General features: G+C 37.1%; 1 protein-coding gene across 9 annotated transcripts in view; it reads left to right on the forward strand.

The window, feature by feature from the left end:
- The window catches only part of IL13RA2 (interleukin 13 receptor subunit alpha 2), a 69,928-nt gene extending 50,011 nt beyond the window's left edge, over nt 1-19,917 (forward strand). For 8 of the 9 annotated variants that reach the window (XM_047716780.1, XM_047716781.1, XM_047716786.1 and 5 more), the window contains 8 exons: nt 1,853-2,004; nt 3,380-3,533; nt 4,509-4,629; nt 7,832-8,016; nt 9,156-9,331; nt 10,906-11,050; nt 18,891-19,006; nt 19,771-19,917. In XM_047716780.1, coding sequence (XP_047572736.1) covers nt 1,853-2,004; nt 3,380-3,533; nt 4,509-4,629; nt 7,832-8,016; nt 9,156-9,331; nt 10,906-11,050; nt 18,891-19,006; nt 19,771-19,821 — 1,100 coding nt within the window. In that variant the 3' untranslated portion in view covers nt 19,822-19,917. The remainder of the gene's footprint in view (nt 1-1,852; nt 2,005-3,379; nt 3,534-4,508; nt 4,630-7,831; nt 8,017-9,155; nt 9,332-10,905; nt 11,051-18,890; nt 19,007-19,770) is intronic. The other variant, XM_047716787.1, reaches the window with a different exon arrangement.
- Nucleotides 19,918-20,898: the final 981 nt, after the last annotated feature.

The following is a 20,898-nucleotide window of genomic DNA, read 5'->3' on the forward strand; positions in this document are numbered from 1 at the left end:
GAAATCTCATTGCCTAATACTCAACTAACTGGAAACTTATTTGTGGTCCTTAATCTTTGAGATAATTAGATAAATATGGAAAAATATGCAGAGATTTAAAGGGAGTTGGGGGAAATTGGAGGGGGAGATGAACCATGAGAGACTGTGGACTCTGAGGTACTAACTGAGGGTTTTGGAGGGGCAAGGGATGGGAGGTTGGGTGGGCCTGGTGGTGGGTATTGTGGAGGGCACGTATTACATGGAGCACTGGGTGTGGTGCATAAACAATGAATTCTGGAACACTGAAAAGAAATTTAAAAAAATAAATAAAAATTTTTAAAAAAGTAAAATTTAAACATAATTACAGAATTATTAAATGCCTACTGAATTTTCCTTATTGCAGAAGGTAATCAGAACAATTCATTTCACAAAGATTTGTAACTATAAGAATTGAAACAATAGGATTGTCATTTTATTCTCAATAGAGACATTCTTTATTGGTACCTGGTGGGGGTCCCATATCAAATCATAATTTGTACCGCAAATTACAATCTTTTTGTAGATTCTTTTCTTCACCTCAATATGTATCATGAGAGGCATTAAAATTAACAAATTGGCAAAAATGAAAGGAAATTATGAGCAGAAAGGCAACATGAGGGCAATACTATAGTACTATTAGATTTGCTAGTGAGAAAATTTATAGAATTACTTGTTTGTTTGCTTTTTAAACCACCAGTTGGGGCAGCCATTGCCGTCCACTGCTCCTCCCGACAAATAAAACGGGCTTTTTACTCTGCTCAGCTGCCTGACACTTTTTCTTAAGTCCTTCTGAAGAGTGGCCCTCGTTTTCCCTGGGATAGTAATGAACTTTAGTTGGAGAATTCAGTTAACCAGAATGGAATGACAAGATCTGCTTGTTCTAATCCTTAAGGCATTAAGCCATAGTAGTCATATTTTACATTTTCTATCCCTTTTGTGTTATATGCATATAGTAAACACTGAATTAATACTGATTAGAGAGATTTATGTAATAAAGTGTTCCCATCTTAGGCCAAATTCTGGTCTATATAACCACAGAGATAACTCCATGTTCAATTGCCTGTTTCTATGAAAATTTAGTAGCTAGGTAGGCAAAGTCATATTTGCATATAGCAGTAATCTAGACTTTTTTTTTTAAGATTTTATTTATCTATTTGACAGACAGAGATCACAAGCAGTTAGAGAGGCAGGCAGAGAGAGAGGGGGAAGCAGGCTCCCCGCTGAGCAGAGAGCCTGACATGGGGCTCGATCCCAGGACCCTGGGATCATGACCCGAACTGAAGGCAGAGGCTTAATACACTGAGCCACCCAGGTGCCCCTGATCTAGACTTTTTAACAGCTTTATTGATATGATTTCTATAACATAAAACACAGACTTTTAAAGTGTACTGTTGAGTGGTCTGTAGTATCTTCACAATATACTTAACAGCCCCAACTACTCAATTCCAGAATATTTATATCCCCTTCCCCAAAGAAATAAAATATTTATACAGTAGTCATGTGTTATTTTTCCTTTCCTCCAGTTTCTGGCTACCACTAATTGACTTTTGTCTCTACGGATTTGCCTATTATGAATATTTCATATAAATTGGTCTTATGTGATCTTTTGTGATTGACTTCTTTCAAATTAGCTTAATGTTTTCAGGGCCTTTGGATGTTGTAGCGTGGATCAGTACTTCATTCTTATGGCTGAATAATATTCCATTGTGTAGATGTACTACAGTTTATTTATCCATTTACCACCTGGTGGTCATATGGAAGTAATATAGATTTAGCAAATTTTGCCATAAGATACAGGAAAAAAAGTAAAAATATTTTATTGATTTTATTTCAGTTAATCCTCCTGAGGATTTTGAGATAGTGGACCCTGGATATTTAGGTTATCTGTCTTTGCAATGGCAACGTCCACTGTTTCTGGATAATTTTAAAGACTGCCCAATAGAATATGAATTAAAATACCGAAACATTGGTAGCAAATATTGGAAGGTAAGTAAAGCAAGCACTTGCAAACTTGTTGTGATTATTAGGACCTTTCTTGTAATTTTTGATGTCAGTGTCCACTCTGAATCCTGTATCTCAATAGCTATTATTATTATTATTTTTTAAAGATTTGTTTATTTGACTGAGAGAGAGAACACAAGTAGACAGAGTGGCAGCAGAGGCAGAGGGAGAAGCAGGCTCCCCTTTGAAGAGAGACCCCGGTGTGGGGCTCCACCCCAAGACCCTGGGATCATGACCTGAGCCAAAGGCAGACACTTAACCGACTGAGCCATCCAGGAACCCTCTCAATAGTTATTGTTAAGAAATAAAAAGCTGCCATGCCTGCTGCTATCACCTGTGTATCCTGCCACATCTATTTTTACCCCACCCAGTATTAAGACTACCATTAGAAGTGTAGGGAAAAAAAAAATTTGATTCCATGGAATGTAGACTTGAAGAATACTTACACATTTTACTGTATTTTATGGTTACGTAAATACCTGTATAAGGGTCTTATACAGGCTATTGGACTGTAAGCTTTTTCTTTGTAGGAATTAAGCCTTATTTATCTTTGCACTTGCCTCCCAGAACACAGCATAGTTCTTGCATATATTATAGTAAGAGTTCAGTGAAAGTTTATTGACTTATTAAGGACATAGTCAAGCATGTTCAAAGATTTCTGTTGTATGAGGCATACTGTTAGCTTCCTCAATTCATAGGTAGTTTCAAGAGACAATTCAAGTACAACATTTATTGAGCAACATTTTGTGCCAGGCACTTGGCTAGGTATCAAGAATACAAGGACAAATGACATGATTGTAGTCCTCTGGGAGCTCATAGTTTGTCTGCCTTTCTCCAGTTGCCTCCAAGGTTTTACTGTATATGGTTCCTGAAGAGTTCAAATGATACTTGAAATGTGATTAGATCATTTGTCATGTAATAGGCATATGGTATCTGAAAATTATCTCTTGATTTCAAGTTCGTTATAGCTCAAGATCTTGCCATAGAGACTCTTTTCTTTTCCAGATTTTTTTGGGGTTATTTGTGGTTTTGTTTTGTTTGTTGTCATCGTTTGTTTTTAAATAGGTTCTACACCCAGCATGGGGCTTGAACTCACAACCCCAAGATCAAGAGTCCCATGCTCTACCCATTAGACCAGCCAGGCACCCCTGGGTTTATTTTGTATAAGATGTTAAGATTCTCAAATGATACAATATGCAGAAATGAGCCTGCCTATAATATATCTAGGACATTGTATTTGATAATCATTAGGAATTTCTTAGATATTGGGAACACTCCAGGGTGACTTCTTAGCCCTAATAATGTGGCTCATGATGCTGTCACTGTAAGTTTGACTTTGTCTCATCTTCTTATCAAACAGACCATCATTACCAAGAATCTACATTACAAAGATGGGTTTGATCTTAACAAAGGTGTTGAAGCAAAGATACACACACTTGTGCCAGCACAATGCACAAATGGATTGGAAGTTCGAAGTTCATGGTCAGAAGCTACTTACTGGACATCACCAAGAGGTTAATATAAAGCTCTCTTTTCATATTTAATACTGTCAGAACAACCCATACAGGGCATAAGTCCCTTAACCCTTGTTTACCAGATTGTATGTATAAATGAAAGTGTGGCAGCAGATAGAATTCTTCTTAGGAGTGGGTGACTGGCCTTTTTGAATCCTTTAAATCAGCAAACAAATTTGGCAAAACCTGCATCTTATTAGGTTACTACAGTTCCCAGTTTTGTTTTGTTTAAAGATTTTATTTATTTGACAGACAGAGATCACAACTAGGCAGACAGGCAGGCAGAAAAAAAGGAAGGGAAGCAGTCTTCCCACTGAGCAGAGAGCCCAATGTGGGGCTCGATCCCAGGACCCTGGGATCATGACCTGAGCTGAAGGCAGAGGCTTTAACCCACTGAGCCACCCAGGTGCCCCTATAGTTCCCAGTTTTGAGGTCATATTAGTAAATACGTACGTGAGTATTTGCTCAACTGCTCAGAGCATCCTAGAATAATTTTTATTTTTAATTTTTTTTTATTTTTAAGGATTTTTTATTTATTTGTTTGACAGAGATAGAGAGTGGGAGAGCACAGGCAAGGGGAGCAGCAGACAGAGGGAGAGGGAGAAGCAGGCCCCCGCTGAGTAAGGAGCCTGATGCAGGGTTCAATTCCAGGACCCTGGGCCCATGACCTGAGCCGAAGACAGTTGCCCAACCAACTGAGCCACCCAGGCACCCTGCATCCTAGAATTATTAATTTAGTATCTTTCCATATGCTTACACTAGTACCATTAAATGAGCCCTCAAAAGTTTTTTGATTTTTACATGCCCCATTACGGTGAAGTGACTTCTAATAATTTCCTTTTGGAATATTCCTGATTATATATTGATTGCTAAATGAAATGGAGAGATCAAAAGAAATGAATTAAATTGCATAGTGATTTCCCAAATTATTCATAACCATGCCTCTCAAGCATTGATAGTTCATTCATTCTTTAGGAAACGAGGATACCAAAGTTCGGGAAATGGACTGTGTATATTACAACTGGCAGCATTTACTCTGTTCTTGGAAACCTGGCGTGAGTGCCCATTTGGTTACCAATTACCAATTGTTTTACTGGTAAGTATTTTTATAATAAGAATTCCGTATTAAGAAAGTATCTATAAATATTATAGTATGAATAACTGTATTTTTACTAAATTAAATTTATTACTTTTCAGAGTTGCATTTATGATGAAGGTTGCTTACAATTATTTGGAGTTTTCAAGGGGAATAAGTAGGTTTAGGCTGTAGCTACTGGAAGTCACTCTATGGGTGATATAAGGAATGCAACACTGTTCCTGTACTGGATTAAATTTTGTATCTTTTAGATATATAGGATTATAACCTAAAAAGTTTTGGCATATTTTATACTCTCTCCTTTTATTTTATTTATTTATTTTTTAAGATTTTATTTATTTATTTATTTGAGAAAGAGAGAATGAGAGAGAGAGCATGAGAGGGGGAAGGGCCAGAGGGAGAAGCAGACTCCCTGCTGAGCAGGGAGCCTGATGTGAGACTCGATCCCGGGACTCCAGGATCATGACCTGAGCTGAAGGCAGTTGCTTAACCAACTGAGCCACCCAGGCACCCTATACTCTCTCTTTTTAAAAAACAGGTACCGGGGCGCCTGGGTGGCTCAGTGGGTTAAGCCGCTGCCTTCCGCTCAGGTCATGATCCCAGGGTCCTGAGATCGAGTCCCGCATCGGGCTAGCTGCTCAGCAGGAAGCCTGCTTCCCTTTCTCTCTCTCTGCCTGCCTCTCTGCCTACTTGTGATCTCTCTCTGTCAAATAAATAAATAAAATCTTTAAAAATAAATAAATAAAATAAAATAAAAATAAAAAACAGGTACCTATTAACACTGAATCCTTTTTCTGACTTCCCTTTTTTAACTATCACTGAGGCTTTAAACTTAGAGACATCTGAATCTTCTATCTCCTTCATTCTTTCATTGTTTCATGATAACATTGTTCACTGCATTCTGACACTGCTTTCTAAGGTTGCACATCTGTTCTTAACTTCCCATCTCTACTGTAAGAACTCTAGTGTAGGCTCACCTCTGTTACACAACTGGATGACTCCCATAGTTTCCCAAATGATGGTCTCTGCTTCCAGTCTCTTCCCTTCCTATTCATTCTGCACAGTGTAGCCAGATTTATCTTCCTATATTGCTATTTTCATATATCAAAACCTTCCAGTGGCTATTCATTGCTCCAGGATAAAAATCTTGTCTGGCATTCAAATGTCTGCCTCACTTTATCACTGCTCTTCCAACATCACCTTCTACTATCACTGGTGTGAGTGTTCCACTCCATTTAGACCCATTTCTACATGTTTTTTCCTCACCTGTGTTATGATCTTCTATGCCTTTGTGTGCATTACTATCTGGGATGCCCTCTGGCTTTCTCACTAACCCTTACCCAACACCCATCTTTCAAGGCCCATCTGGTATTCAGTTTCGTTAACTCTTTACTGATCACATCAACTTCTGTTCAGTTTTTCTCCGAACTATTGCTTATTTTAGCTCTTAATTTCTTGTCCGAATGACATTTAAATTTTTGTCATATATGTGTGCTTTGTCTGGTCCCTTAAATTTTTAAGTGATTAGTGGGCACGAACTGTTTCTTACATTTCTTTTCACGATCTGTGCTGTGCTATGGCTATCATAGATCATCACAAAATATTCATTAAATGAGAGTATTGGTACATTGATAAATATGTATCAGAATTTATGCATTTACTAAATAATGTTAAAAAGCAAGAGAGGACAAAGTGTTACTCTTTGTGTTTCAGGCCCAAATTATCATGGCTTTTTTCTTTAGACAAATCATAAGACATAACTGATAAGCCATAAGCTATTGAGAATATTGAGAACTAGGTTCTAACGCCTGCTCTGGCGTTAGAACCTCATTGAGTTTGGTGGTCTTGGGCAAGCCATTTTCCTTTCTGGGGTTTCTTCATCTGGAATTGGCTGGGTCAATCTCTACAGTCTAATTTATTTGTTCATTAATTCAACAAATATTAAGCAATTATAAAATGCCAGGCACTGTTCTAGATAAAAAAGTATGCCCTTTTATACATTGTAGTTCATATTTAACATAGCTTTTTCTTCATCTTAGTAGCCAGGGGTAAATATTGACATCTGAGGTTGCCATGAGGCTTCACACTGACACATAGTAAATCTGGGTAAAGTCAAGCCTAAAACTCAAGTCTCCCAAACATAATTAGGTGAACTAACCAAGAGACGATAACTTTGCAAAATCTGCCCAAAGTAAATATTTGACTACTTGAAAAGGGAAATTAAAGCTTATTATAGAATGCTTGTATTTTCTTCCCTCTCTCTAGCTGCTATGTTAAAAAATAATTTTCACTATCATAAAATTCTTTTACCACCCCCTCATGCAAATACATAACAACTTGGGATAAAAAACAAACAAACAATGGAAACAAACTGACTACTTGGCAAAAAGTGAATTCAGTAAAGTTTGGCTATTTGTATCAGCACCTGATCAGCTGCAAGCTTGGCCTAATTTCAAGAGGGATTTTGGCTGCTTTTACAGATATCACATTTTGTATTGCAAAATATAATTTAGGAAAATACACCAGGCATTTGTGTTTTGAAAATCAGTAGGGAAATCCTCCCTAATTCCCATTAGCTTTATTACTGGAAAGAGGTTAACTTTCAATGATATGGCAACATTTCTTGTCAAAGAGAATGGGAAATTAGATATTTATTTGCCAGACAGCTTTTTTTCTTTTTGACCCCTCTGTTGGCTTTTCTGAGGCTTAGCTCTTGATGTGTATGATATCTTCAGAGGTCTTTCATTCATTTCATTAAACATAGCAGTATTTTATAAGTCTGCTTTTTAGATGTGCTTTCTTCTAATATAAATTCTCCAGTACAATATTAAAAGAGCAGTATCACCCAGCGTTATATATTTAAACCCCAATTTTTTTAAATAGAAATCTTACTCTGATTCGCAAATCCTGTGGGCAAGTTAATATCACTTCAATACATGAGTAAGAATCCTTGCCTTATCCTCGATATTTTGTAAAGACTCCCATCAGATTGTAATCTCCATGAAATTATCAAATATGCTTTCTTTATTATTATATCTCTAGCACATAGCATAGGATTTGGCACAGAGTTGGTGCCCAATAAATATTGGATGTTATTAAATGATTTTTTTATTCACTTGGTATCTTAAAATAATTGAAAACTGAATACCATAATACTTTAAGATATTGGGAAGCACAATTCTTACAATACCTCTTTTTACAGGTTTGAGGGCTTGAAGCATGCAATACAGTGCCCCAATTACATCAAGGCTAATGGAAAAAATACAGGTTGCAGGTTTCCCCATTTGGAGTCATCAGACTATAAAGATTTCTATATCTGTGTTAATGGATCATCAGAATCCCATCCTATCCAACCCAGCTATTTTATTTTTCAGCTTCAAAATATAGGTGAGTTAAACAACTTCAAAATGTTTCTAGTTTAAGCCATTTACAATCACATGGAAGAGAAGAGATGGAGACAAAGATATAGAAAAAGTTATGGAAATGCAAAGCCTGAGAAAGGAGGTCCAAGAGAGCATATGAAGAAGCTCTTATTAAATATAAAAGTACAGGAATAAGGCATTGCATCAAGAATTTTTTTTTTAATTTTTATTTAGAATTTACAATTTATTCCCTAACTTCAAAGAGTTGGTCTGCTGTAAAGTATTTTTGTCTAGTGTTAATGATGGAGTAATTATAGAATCCCTTATTCCCACATCTCAATGCACAAATGGTTGGATATTCTGAGTTGGAGTTCTTAGTTCTAGTGTTACAATAATGTCAGGTTTTAGAGTCAGCCATACCTGGATCTGAATCTTAGATTTACCAGTTTGTAGCTGTATACTTCGGGCAAGTTACTTTTAATGTCGGTTTCAATTTCCTTATCAGTAAAATGAGGATGATAGAGGACACTTCATAGGTTTATTGTGAGACATGAGTGAGTTTTTTTTTAAAGATTTTATTTGAGAGGAAAGCGAGCAAGAGAGAGCATTGCGGAGTGGTGGGGGGAGGGAAGAAGGAGAAACAGACTCCCTTGTTGAGCAGGGAGCCCAAAGAGGGGTTTGATCTCAGGGCCCTGGGATTATGACCTGAGTTGAAGACAGACGCTTAACCGACTAAGCCATGTAGACACCGCCATGAGTGAGTTTATGATGTGACATCCCTGGTTCAGTGCCTGACACATCATAAGGTCTAAATGAGAGTTAGCTATTGATAAAAATAGTAGTGGTAATTGTTGTGGCAGTTGTTCCTAATGCTACCAAATGGAATAATGACTGTAATGATTTGGATCTTCTAAGTTTTCTTTTGGGTTTAAATATTTGTCAGTTTGTGACTTACCAAAATTTAGTTTCCAAAATAACCAAGTTTCTTAATAAACTAGTCTTGGTTGCCAAGCAACTTTGATTTTAATTCACATTGTAGAGATTAGTCTTGACCCATCCGATTTATCTTAGAGATTTCTCTTACTAGGTGTCCCTAGCTTTTAATAAGAGCTACTGCTAAACTTAATGACTTCCATGTTGAAATGGCTTCCTTTCGCTTTTCAGTTAAACCTTTGCCACCAGAGTACCTTAGTCTTACTGTGGAGAATTCAGAGGAAGTTAACCTGAGATGGAGCATGCCTAAAGGACCCATTCCAGCCAAATGTTTTATTTATGAAATTGAATTCACCGAAGATGACACTACCTGGGTGGTACGAACATTGCATTTGTTTGGAAAAAACGTAAACATAGTTTTTAATTTTTTTTAAATATAGACTTAATAAAATAAGCAAATATGAGAACCAAAATCAGTTGCTATCCACATGAGGAATAGAATATGACATGTATCTTAGTATAATTTCCAGAAAACAATAAATGTAGGGGACAAAAGAAAGATGCTTGCTTGTAGTCTGAAAGCATAATCAGTCATAGAAATTTTAAAGCTACGTTAGGACTTTAGAGATAATGTAGTCAGTTGTTTCTAATATTGTGCCAATAAATTAAAGTTGCCAAGTGCAAGTATGAGATGGGTTATGATGAGGCCTTTGGTGAAAAGAAAGGAAAACAACACAATAAAATCACTTCTTGAGGAGCAAACATCATGTCAGAATTAGACTCTGACAGGGCTACTTGAATTGCTTGTAATTCAGGAGAGGGGCTGACAGAGGAAGGAGGCAATGATTGCAAGACTCATTACCCCCCCAGCAACAACAGTGTGATGATGCCTTTAGCCCTACATTGTTATATGTTAATTTTATTCATTGGTTTCCAACTTAGAAAGTGGTGGAGACGCTTAGGTGAGCCATTAGTTCTAATCAATTAATTTCACCTACGGATAAGAAGAAAACTGGGAGTTGAATTGATTTACATGTCCCAAGGAAGTGAATTGACTTACAAATTATTCAGCTATTCCCAGTCCACTGTGTTATGCTGGTTCCCAAGAAAAGATGCAACAAAATAGAAGCTGTTATTTTGGATGAGAGATACTGTTCAGTTCTTTGAAATGCAAAACCAAAGCAATTTCTTCAATGATTTTTTTTTCCCTTTGAGAACATCTAGCCTTGTGTATTCTCATATCTGAAGAAGTTTCATGCTAAGCCCTAAGCACTGTTATGTAGCTTTTATGGCAGTTAGCCAAAATAAGGAGAGAGAGAGAGAAAAAAAAAAGACTTTATGTGTATGAACTCTGTAGTTTCCATAGAAATAACATTCACATGATGGCTCCTTTTGCTAACTTAGTATCTGTAGCGTATTCCAGTTTATGTAATCTGAGAAATTTGACACTACTCCAAATACTGGTTATCATAAACAATAAAGCTATGTAGACATTTTGCTCTGTCCCACATGTACTACAGGTGATCCATTATTATAGAAAAATTTTATAATACAGATAAGGAAGGGAAGAAAAAAAAATGAAAAAAAAAAAAAAAACCCACCATGCAGAGATAATCACTGTTAAGATTTGGTATATAGGGGCGCCTGGGTGACTCAGTGGGTTAAAGCCTCTGCCTTCGGCTCAGGTCATGATCGCAGGGTCATTCCCAGGGTGTTGGGATCAAGCCTCACGTCGGGCTCTCCACTCAGCAGGGAGCCTGTTTCCCTTCCTCTCCCTCTGCCTGCCTCTCTGCCTACTTGTGATCTCTGTCAAATAAATAAAATCTTAAAAAAAAAAAAAAGATTTGGTATATAGCCTTCTTGTCATTTGATATGTATATTTCATGTAATAAAATCTGCTACAAAAATGACAAGTCAAATGAGATCTATCTAGCTGCAATTAGATCAAATAATAGCATCTTATTTTTTACTTGGCTTTCAGACTACCACAGTTGAAAATGAGATACAAATCACAAGAACATCAAATGAAAGTAAAAAATTATGCTTTTTGGTAAGAAGTAAAATAAATATGTATTGCTCAGATGATGGACTCTGGAGTGAGTGGAGTGATGAACAATGTTGGAAAGGTATGAGATAAGAGCAGTAACTGAATAGCTATTTGGTAACAAATATATTTTCTTTCAGTGTATTTTGTAATAATGGAAATAAAAATGCTCTTGCATATCGTCTATAAGTAGAAGATAAATTAGCAAGCACCTCAAACATAGATTTATGGAAAAGAAAATTAAGTTCCAGTTTTATGAAAGTGCATTACTGATTTTAAAGTTTAACTTTATATCCCCTGTAATAAATGAATTCTATTTTAGCCAACTTAAGAACACAAGGTATGACTCTCTTTCTTTCTTCCTAATTTTCTATATAATTTGTCCTTTATTATCTTCATTCTCCTTCTGAAACAACCAGTTTGATTTTAGGATAAAACTACTTTCTTTTTCCTCAACAAAAAATGCATCTCTATTCCTCATAACCTCTCTTACCAAACATGCATATCGTACTATCCTTGCATACAGACATGTTTTCCTTATTATTTCTAACAGCTTTAATTACATGTATTAATTAGAATTCTTAATCCTTAGAAATCTTAATTTGTAGTGAAACTAAAGCAATTGTGAACTGTATATTTTGCCAACATTCTTTAGATTGGAAAATTTATGAATACATTTCATAATTTCTAGAAACATATGTTTTGGGGTGCCTGGGTGGCTCAGTGGGCTAAAGCCTCTGCCTTTGGCTCAGGTCATGATCCTGGGGTCCTGGGATCAAGCCCCGCATCCCACTCTCTGCTCAGCAGGGAGCCTGCTTCTCTGCCTCTCTGCCTCTCTGCCTACCTGTGGTCTCTGTCTGTCAAATAAATAAATAAAATCTTTGGAAAAAAAAAAAAGAAACATATGTTTCTTCACAATATAGTCTTTCAGTATAACACAAGACATGCTTACCAACAGACCCCAATATCGTAGTTTCTTTGTAATAGTGGTAAATTTGAAGATCTGATTGGCTTTATGTAGGATTTATAAATTGAGCAACATCCCATTTAGCAAATAGGAAGGAGCTCTGAGGAGCTGTATGAAATGGAAGGTTTTATAGGCAAAAGGGGGAAAATTATGGATTATTTTAGGAAAGGTCACCTTCCTTTACGGGATGAAAGGGGTCAGAGGTCTACCAGGCAGATTATCTCACTAGTACTGATCAGGTAATTCCAGACACTTGATAAAGGTCATGTCCCTGGCACAATGCTGGAACTGTAATTAAGTTAGATTTTAAGTCTTAGTTTTCTGGTGTGGAGCTTAGCACAAGGGACTCCATTTTGAGCCTATTATCTTTTTCCTTTAGCAATAGGAAGAAAAAATAGATAAACCTATGTTCAGCAATTAATGTTTTAGTATTTTATTTTATTTAAAAATGTCTTTTTTCGGGGTGCCTGGTGGCTCAGTGAGTTAAAGCCTCTGCCTTCGGCTCAGGTCATGAACTTGGGTTCCTGGGATCTAGCCTCACATCAGGCTCTCTGCTCGGCAGGGAGCCCGCTTCCCTTCCTCTCTCTCTGCCTGCTTCTCTGCCTACTTGTGATCTCTGTCTGTCAAATGAATAAATAAAATTTTAAATAAATAAATAAATAAATAAAATAAAATGTCTTTTTTCTTTAAAAAAAAAGATTTTATTTATTTGTGAGAGAGAGAGAGAGAGAACATGAATTGGGGAAGGGGCAGAGGGAGAAGTAGACTCCCCACTGAGTGGGGAGCCATATGTGGGGCTGCTGCAGGGCTGGATGAGGGGCTAGATCCCAGGACTCTGGATCATGACCTGTGCTGAAAGCAGACACTTAAGGACTGAGCCACCCAGGTGCCCCCCAAATGATCTTTGTTTATTACTATATTATGGATATTTAGAGCTATCCTTCATTTAACTTACCAAGACTTTTTTTTTTTTTAAAGACTTTATTTATTTGACAGAGATCACAGGTAGGCAGAGAGAGAGGAAGGGTGAAGCAGGCTCCCTGCTGAGCAGAGAGCCCGATGCAGGGCTCGATCCCAGTACCCTGGGATCAGGACCTGAGCCGAAGGCAGAGGCTTTAACCCACTGAGCCACCCAGGTGCCCCTAACTTACCAAAAGGTTTTATGTTACCAAAAAGAATTGGGGAAACAAAAAAATTCACCTAAAAAACTCTTATTTCATAAACATCTAATTGTTCTCAATTATGTTTATATTACTCACAAAAACTTGATAAGACATGAAACAAAGCCAACCGTCATCTTAAACTATTTTTTCATGCTAACAAATTTTGTAAGAGATAACATGAACTCTTTTGACCTTTAATAAGCCTTGGTAGTATAAAAGAATTATGTTTAATCCTGGTAACTTGAAAGATATGCCTGTTTTAATTAAACCAACAAGCTTAAAGTAGTTTTAATACCCAGTATTTTCCCAGATCATGTAAACCTGAAATTCATTTGGGTTAGTTTCTTATTATGTTTCTGAGAATTCAGTTTATATAAATGTTTAATTTTCTTTAAGTCGGTTAAATAGAATTTTTTTACAAATTAATTTTGACAGTACTATCCATAGGCAGAAAAATATCTTAAAATACATATATATAAACACACACAAACAGGGGCGCCTGGGTGTCTCAGTGGGTTAAGCTTCTGACTTCTGCTCAGGTCATGACCTCAGGGCCCTGGGATCAAGCCCCAGGAGGGCTCCAAGCTCAGCAGGGAGTCTGCTTGTGCCTTTCCCTCTGCCCTTACCCCTGCATGTGTGCATGTGTGTGTGTGTGTGTGCGCGCGCTTGTGTGTGCACGCTCTCTCTCTCTGTTTCAAATAAAATATTAAAAAATAAATAACTAGAAATACACAGACAGAAAACTTATAGCTTCCATTTAAAAAATACTGCCATTGAATCAGGTACAATAATACAAATTAGTATTTGTGAGAAGCATTCATCTAAGTTTCAAATGACCTTTTTATTTTTGAGTTCTTCTGGTAAGAATTACCTCCCTGAAGTTTGTACTTTAAAGAGATGACCTAGATAAAAGCACTTACCAAAGACACAGGGAAAGAATGCGTGTTCCTCCAACAAGGACTTTAGTTTCCTAAGGCCAGAATTTTTACAATACTTAACAAGCCTTTTGAAATAAACAGGGGAGGTTTGGGGAGCGATAAAAAGGAAGAAGTGAACTTTAAACTACCTCTACAGCTGCATTTCTCATTCTGTAAAGATTCGTAAGATAAGGACAATTACTCTTATTTTCTCCAAGAACTGGATTGCAGCCTAAATGACATAAGAGGTTGATCCTCCCATTAAAGTATCTTTTTTTCAATTTGCTTTTTTATACCACGGATCTTTGGAATGTTTTAGTAAATCCTTTTACAAAGGCTTCAGAAGGTTTTTCTTTCTGGGTGCATAATTTCATTTCGGTTTAGGGAAGGAAGCCTTAAAAAAAAATTCTTTCAGGTGCTGTGTATCAGCTTTCAGTTTCTGACCAACTTCTGACCATAGAACAGCTAAAGAATCCTTTAGACTATCTTGTGAGTTTTCAGCTGGGACAAACAGTTTTTCTGGCAGTACTTAACAACCCCCACTTGGTGTAAGAAGGGCCCCAAAGAGGATGCAAAGGATATTACCTTCCCAAGATCCAGAGTCACTCCCAAAGATAGCCAAAGGAAGGAATCAACCACTTACATGTCCCAGGCAGCAGGAATCCAAGCCTGATTTGTAGGACACAAATGAGACAAGCAAGAAGGCATATAGCTATCTCTGGGAGAGACAGGATCAATAACCAGTGGGTCTGGATTTGAAAAGGAAGGGACAATATTAAATTTTATTTTCTTCTCTTGACTGAGCACTATGCAGAAATTTGTGGGAGCTGACTCTGGTAAGAATTCTCACCCTTTGCTGGCTTCTACCAGTTTTCCCAAGATGCCCTTTGCAGACTCCAGAATTTGGCAAAGTTTTTAATTAATTTTAGTGTTAGTTTTCCCTTGGCTGTTGAAGGGAATAACGTAGCATTTTACGAGAAAATCCCTCAGGGTCTCATCAACTCTGGGAGGGTCCCATATGGGAACCTTCCTTCAGGGAAGGATAAATATGAGGACATTTGAGTTGATGTTGAAGAATTTGCATAGGGCCTTTGTAAAGTCTGTATAAAACTTTGAAGCAAAACTTTTAAGCAAACCTTTTAAGCAAAGGCCTTCTTTCTGAGTGTACAATTTAAACTTGGACCAGTTCACCCTTGTTCCAGAGTTGGAGGGAAGCTTCTCCTGTTGCTTCTATCTGCCCCTGAACATTGGCTGTCAGCTGATCACTTGTAGGAGGGCCTAAGGCCAATTCTGGTCATATTGTGGGGGGTGGGGAGGGAGGACAGTTTTCTCAGGGAGCCATATGATTTGTCTCTTAACTGCAATACACCGGTGGGAAGAACACCTGTTAGCACCTAATAAGGTCCTTTTGAGTGGGGGTGTTGAATGGCCACTAATCTTTCTAACTCCTCTCTAAATTTGTATGATCTGAAAGCGAAAGTAAAGGGGCTTTATAATTTAAAAGAATGGCTGCTGTCCATGGGACATGAATTCTTCACAGTGGGGGTCCAGGATATACTTGAAAAGGACTTCATATGGGAAGACCTGAAGCTGGTAGAGCCTGATTAAAGAGCCCTGGAAAGTAGGAATTATAAGGGATAGCAAAATGAGTCCCACCACCCTTATTGGGTGCTTCTGCTAAAATCACTTCCTAGCTTTCAGTATTTACACAAGTAACCCATATACCCTGGACCTGGAGATCAGGCAAGAGTATTCTCTGTAAATGTTAGAGGAAAGGGGAAGCTGAACTAGGCAGATGAAGCCAGATTTTGAAAAGGAGAATTTACATTGGATGTAGACTTTAATTTTTTTCTAATTTTTGTTCTTCCATTTTGTTAAGGGAGTCCCTAAGGCTTGCCATATTATATTCCTTTGTGTTCCATTTATATTTTTTATTATTTTTATTTTTATTTTTATTTATTTATTTTTTTAAAGATTTTATTTATTTATTTGACAGAGAGAAATCACAAGTAGGCAGAGAGGCAGGCAGAGAGAGAGGAGGAAGCAGGCTCCCTGCTGAGCAGAAAGCCCGATGTGGGCTCGAACCCAGGACCTGGGATCATGACCTGAGCCGAAGGCAGCGGCTTAACCCACTGAGCCACCCAGGCGCCCCTATTTTTATTTTTAAAAGATTTTATTTATTTGACAGAGTGAGAGAGAACACAAGCAGGGGGAGTGGGAGAGGGAGAAGCAAGCAAGGAGCCTGACGCAGGGCTTGATCCCAGGATCCTGGGATCACAACCCGAGGCGGAAGCAGATACTCACCAACTGAGCCACCCAGGCGCCCCTGTGTCCCCTTTTCAATTTAGTTTTTCCACAGCTGTCAATAGGATGAGTGCTCTCTAAAAGCTTCAATCTAGAAATCTAATTCAAAAGATCCATTTTCTGGCCATTGATAAGTACGATCTATTAATCTCAATAGTGACTCAAATCAATAAGCCTCTCTATGGACAAAAAGGTATCCCAAAGGAGAGTACACAAGATACAGCCCTCACAGGATTCAGCCTAAGAAAATAAAGACCTTTATTATCACAATGAGACAACAAAAATTGAGATGACAAAGGCCCCTTATGAACTGAGACCCCTTAAGACAAAATTCCCCTGACAGCTGGCAGAGTCATACCAAGAAACCTAAGTCTAGACTAGTTTAGCCCAAGTTCTGGTTTTTACATTGGACCCAGGCCTAACTCCGTCTGCTCAGATCCACAGCCTTTTCAGCTCTCTGTCAAATGCACACTGGTACATGTACCCTTTGGTTGGCAGAATATTCTCACTGGTCATAAAGCCAAGCTCTCAAGTTGTAGAAAGTGACAAAAATAAACAGAGGCAAAGGATTAATAGAAAACAAAAGTACTAATACCAAATCTTTATCAGATGTACTACACCCAAGGAACTTGTTCCATAAATATTTTCTCCTGTTAATCTAAATTTAGAAAAGAAAAGGACTCTCACCACTCTTGCTTTCATGAGACTCTGTAGGCAGAGATCCAGAAGACTCACATAGTAAGAATTCGTGCCAGCCTGTTAAAATTTATCCTGCCGAAGACACTAACTGTTGTGGAGGAAAAATGTTCCTTCTAGTCTTCTAGGTTCTTTGGCTTCTCTAATAATCAAACTGATATAAGATAGATTAACAATAAAAAAAAGTTAATTTCATAAGTACAGGGGCCCCATGGAAATGTGAGACCCAAGGGCAATTAGGGCAGTTGAGGCTTATATGCCATCATGAGCTAAGGAATGGGATTGGGACCTGGGATTTCAAAGTGGGAGAAGTGTAATTCACAGGACAATAGGAAGAGGGGGATATCCCCACAGGGGATATGTTCCAAGACCCCCAATGGATGCCTAACACCATTGAGAGTACTGAACCCTCTATAAACTGTTTTTTCCTATATAATCTATGGTAAAGTTTAATTTAGGAGTAGGCACAGGAAGAGATTAAACAGCAATAGCTAATAAAATAGAACAGTTATAACAATATACTGTGATAAAAGCTATGTGAATGTGGTCTTTCTTTCTTTCTTTTTTTTTTTTAAAGATTTTATTTATTTATTTGACAGACAGAGATCACAAGTAGGCAGAGAGGCAGGCAGAGAGAGAGGGAGAAGCAGGCTCCCTGCTGAGCAGAAAGCCCGATGTGGGGCTCAATCCCAGGACCCTGGGATCATGACCTGAGCCGAAGGCAGAGGCCTTAACCCACTGAGCCACCCAGGCGCCCCTGAATGTGGTCTTTCAAAATACCTTATACTCAATCTTCCCTTCTTGTGATGATGTGAGATGATAAAACGTCTAAGTGATGAGATGAAGAGAGGCTATACTGTAGGCATTATGACATAGCATTAGGCTACTGTTGATCTGATTATACATCAGAAGGAGGATCATCTGCTTCTGGACTGCAGTTGACCACTCGTAACTGAAACCATAGAAAGCAAAACCATGGATAAGAATGTTGATGGTGGGGGGATGCTACTGTAATTACATGTTTGCCCCACCATACAGATAGGTCATTCAAATGAAAGTTGTTTCTGGTAATAGCTTGCTCTCAGACCAGGCTGCCTAATCTAAATTCTTTTATGTGGTTAAGGGAGAGGTAAACATTTTTCTTGAGTCTGCTGAGGTTTTTTGTTTTGTTTTGTTTTTTAAAGATTTTATTTATGTAGAGAGAGAGAGAGAGGGAATACAAGCAGGGGGAGGGAGTGAGAGAGGGAGAAGCAGGCTTCCCTCTGAGCAGGGAGCCTGATGCAGGGCTCAGTCCTAGGATGTTGGGATCATGACCTGAGCCAAAGGCAGAAGCTTAAGAATTGAGCCACCCAGTCTGCTGAGTCTTGATTGCCTTTGGCTCAAAATAATCCCATTGTCAAGGTGGTGTATTTTCTGGTCAGGTATTCTGCTCCCTGTTACCAGATTTTGCTCACTATAGCATTAGGTGATATAATATAAAACTTCGACTTAGTAAGAGTTAAGAGATACATAAGACCTGTTTTTCTAATCACTTAGCTAATATTTTATCATTTTGGTATGAAATTTCACAAGGTAAAATTTTAAATGAAATCATATCGGAAAACAAGAATTGAGCTTTGGGGAGTTGTTTTTCTAAGTGCAATGAAGAGATGTGACGTTTAGTCAAGTAATTGTTCTATATACAAATTGCACAAATGGAAGGAATGCTATACTCAAACATAACTGTGGTACCTACACACTAGCAAATATGGCAGAGGCTTCCAAGTTTAACTCAGTTCTTCACCAGTTACTGGCTTATTTACAAACTAATTTAGCTTCAAAAATAATTGTAAACATCTAACCTTTCCTTTTTTTTTTTTTAATTTTTAATACTAGGTGACAAATGGAAGGAAACCGTAGTATTTTTCTTGATACCATTTGCTTTTATCTCACTGTTTGTTTTGGTAATAACTTGTCTGCTTTTGTATAATCAAAGGGCTTTACTGAAAACGGTAAGTTGTATAACATAATGTTTAGTCTGAGATAGTAGCTAACAAATAAATGCTCTGTGTTTAGAATTGATAGACCTATGTTTTATAATTTTTCCTATAAACTGTGGGTGTACAATTGATGTTGTATGGATTATGATGATGTCTTCAGAAAATACAATAATTTAAAAAATTAATCCTATAAAGCTAAATTTGGAGGTAGATTTACTTTTGTTGAAATATAGGAATAATGTTTTTGAATATGAAACACTATTCACCTCTAGATTAGGGAACAATATAAGGAAAGAGTTACAGGAGAAGAGCAGGATTGGGAGGAAGGAAAGAGTGACTTAAACTGAATATAGCTGAAATATATTACTAGTATGTCACAGGCAAAAATCCCCAAAATTGAAAAAGATAGTGTCTGCCCTCCAAGAGATTATATACTCTAGTTGGGGAGATAGAATCCATAAAAAGTAATAATCTGTACTGTGAGCTGTTTTTAGATGGTTCCTATTTAAGCTGTACAAATGTTATACAATTTCAGAAAATGAAGGTCAGTAAAGATTGGTGGGCTTTAAAGGAGAAATTGTGATTTGGAGAAAAATATCTTAATGCCAAGTCTTTTAAAGATAAAGGGAAATTTGAATGTGCATGAAATGTTTCACTGTATTTCTCTGCTGAACGCTTTTTAAAAATCTATTTCTCTGAGTTACTAATCTGAGTTGAAATAGTTTGTGTTATTATTGATTATTTGTTAATAATGGAGCTCTTTTTTTTAATTTCAGATCTTTCATGCAAAAAAAGAAGTCTTTTCTCATCAGGAGACATTTTTTTGACTCATTAACTTTCAGTCTTATGACCAAATGTTAAATATGAGTCTTATTAAACTGAAGCTTTTCACCAAATATTGAATAAATCTTGTTTTAAAAGCATTGTTGTATTTAAGTAGGCTTTAGAATACTCAAACCCTCAACTAGTAGTACATTTTCTGAATTCTATTAATAAGCTTTCTGCTCATTAATACATAGTCAGAGTACTACACATAGAGAAGTCAAGGGTTGGGTCAGATTCTATTCACTGATGTGTTAATAAAACAGTGTGATTTTATAAATTGCACTAAGCCAGAAATATTGTTGAATTCTGGAAAATGAGATTCTCATTTAAAAAAAAATACTTGGGATGAATGTATTCACCATGAGTAAAGTTGTTTGGCTTTAAAATTAACCTGTGGAGAGGATTAATAAGAAATAAGAAGTTTTCAGTACATTGATAGTCTAAATATGTGCTTTATATTTTGTGAAAAAGGTGGAAGAAATGAATGCATAGGAAGGCTGAAAATAATGAAATGAGTAAAGAGATCATATTTGAAAAATCCAGATGTCACAAATATATAGTAAAAGCTTGGGAGTTTCCTGTACTAGTTGGCAGGCCGCATCTCCGACTTTCTGATGGTGTGATTTTTTTTTTTTAAGTTCAGGAACCAAAAGGCAGAAGCCTTGAAATTACTAAGAAGCCTTTTAAAAGTAAATATAACTTTCAGACTCATTGACAATTAACTTCTGGGAGAGAACATGGCAACCTAAGTGTAGAGAGTTGCTTTAAAACTTAGGGAATAATGACCTATAGATTACAGTCAAGAGCCAAGTTTTAGTTTGGACAAACGTCTGTTTAATATTATTCAGAGTGTTTCTTCCTTGTGGTCCACAGACCAATAGAGTAGGGATTTCTTGGGAGCTTATTAGAAATGCAGAATCTCAGACCTTAACCCAAACCTACTTAATTAGCAATCTGTATTTTAAGAACAAACCCAGGTGATTCATTTGCACATTCAATTTGAAAAGCACTGATATATAGGAGCATTTAGAGATTTTTTTTTTTTAATTTATTTATTTGACAGAGAGAGATCACAAGCA

Source organism: Lutra lutra, chromosome X (assembly GCF_902655055.1).
Source record: "Lutra lutra chromosome X, mLutLut1.2, whole genome shotgun sequence".
NCBI classification, from domain to species: Eukaryota; Metazoa; Chordata; class Mammalia; order Carnivora; family Mustelidae; genus Lutra; species Lutra lutra.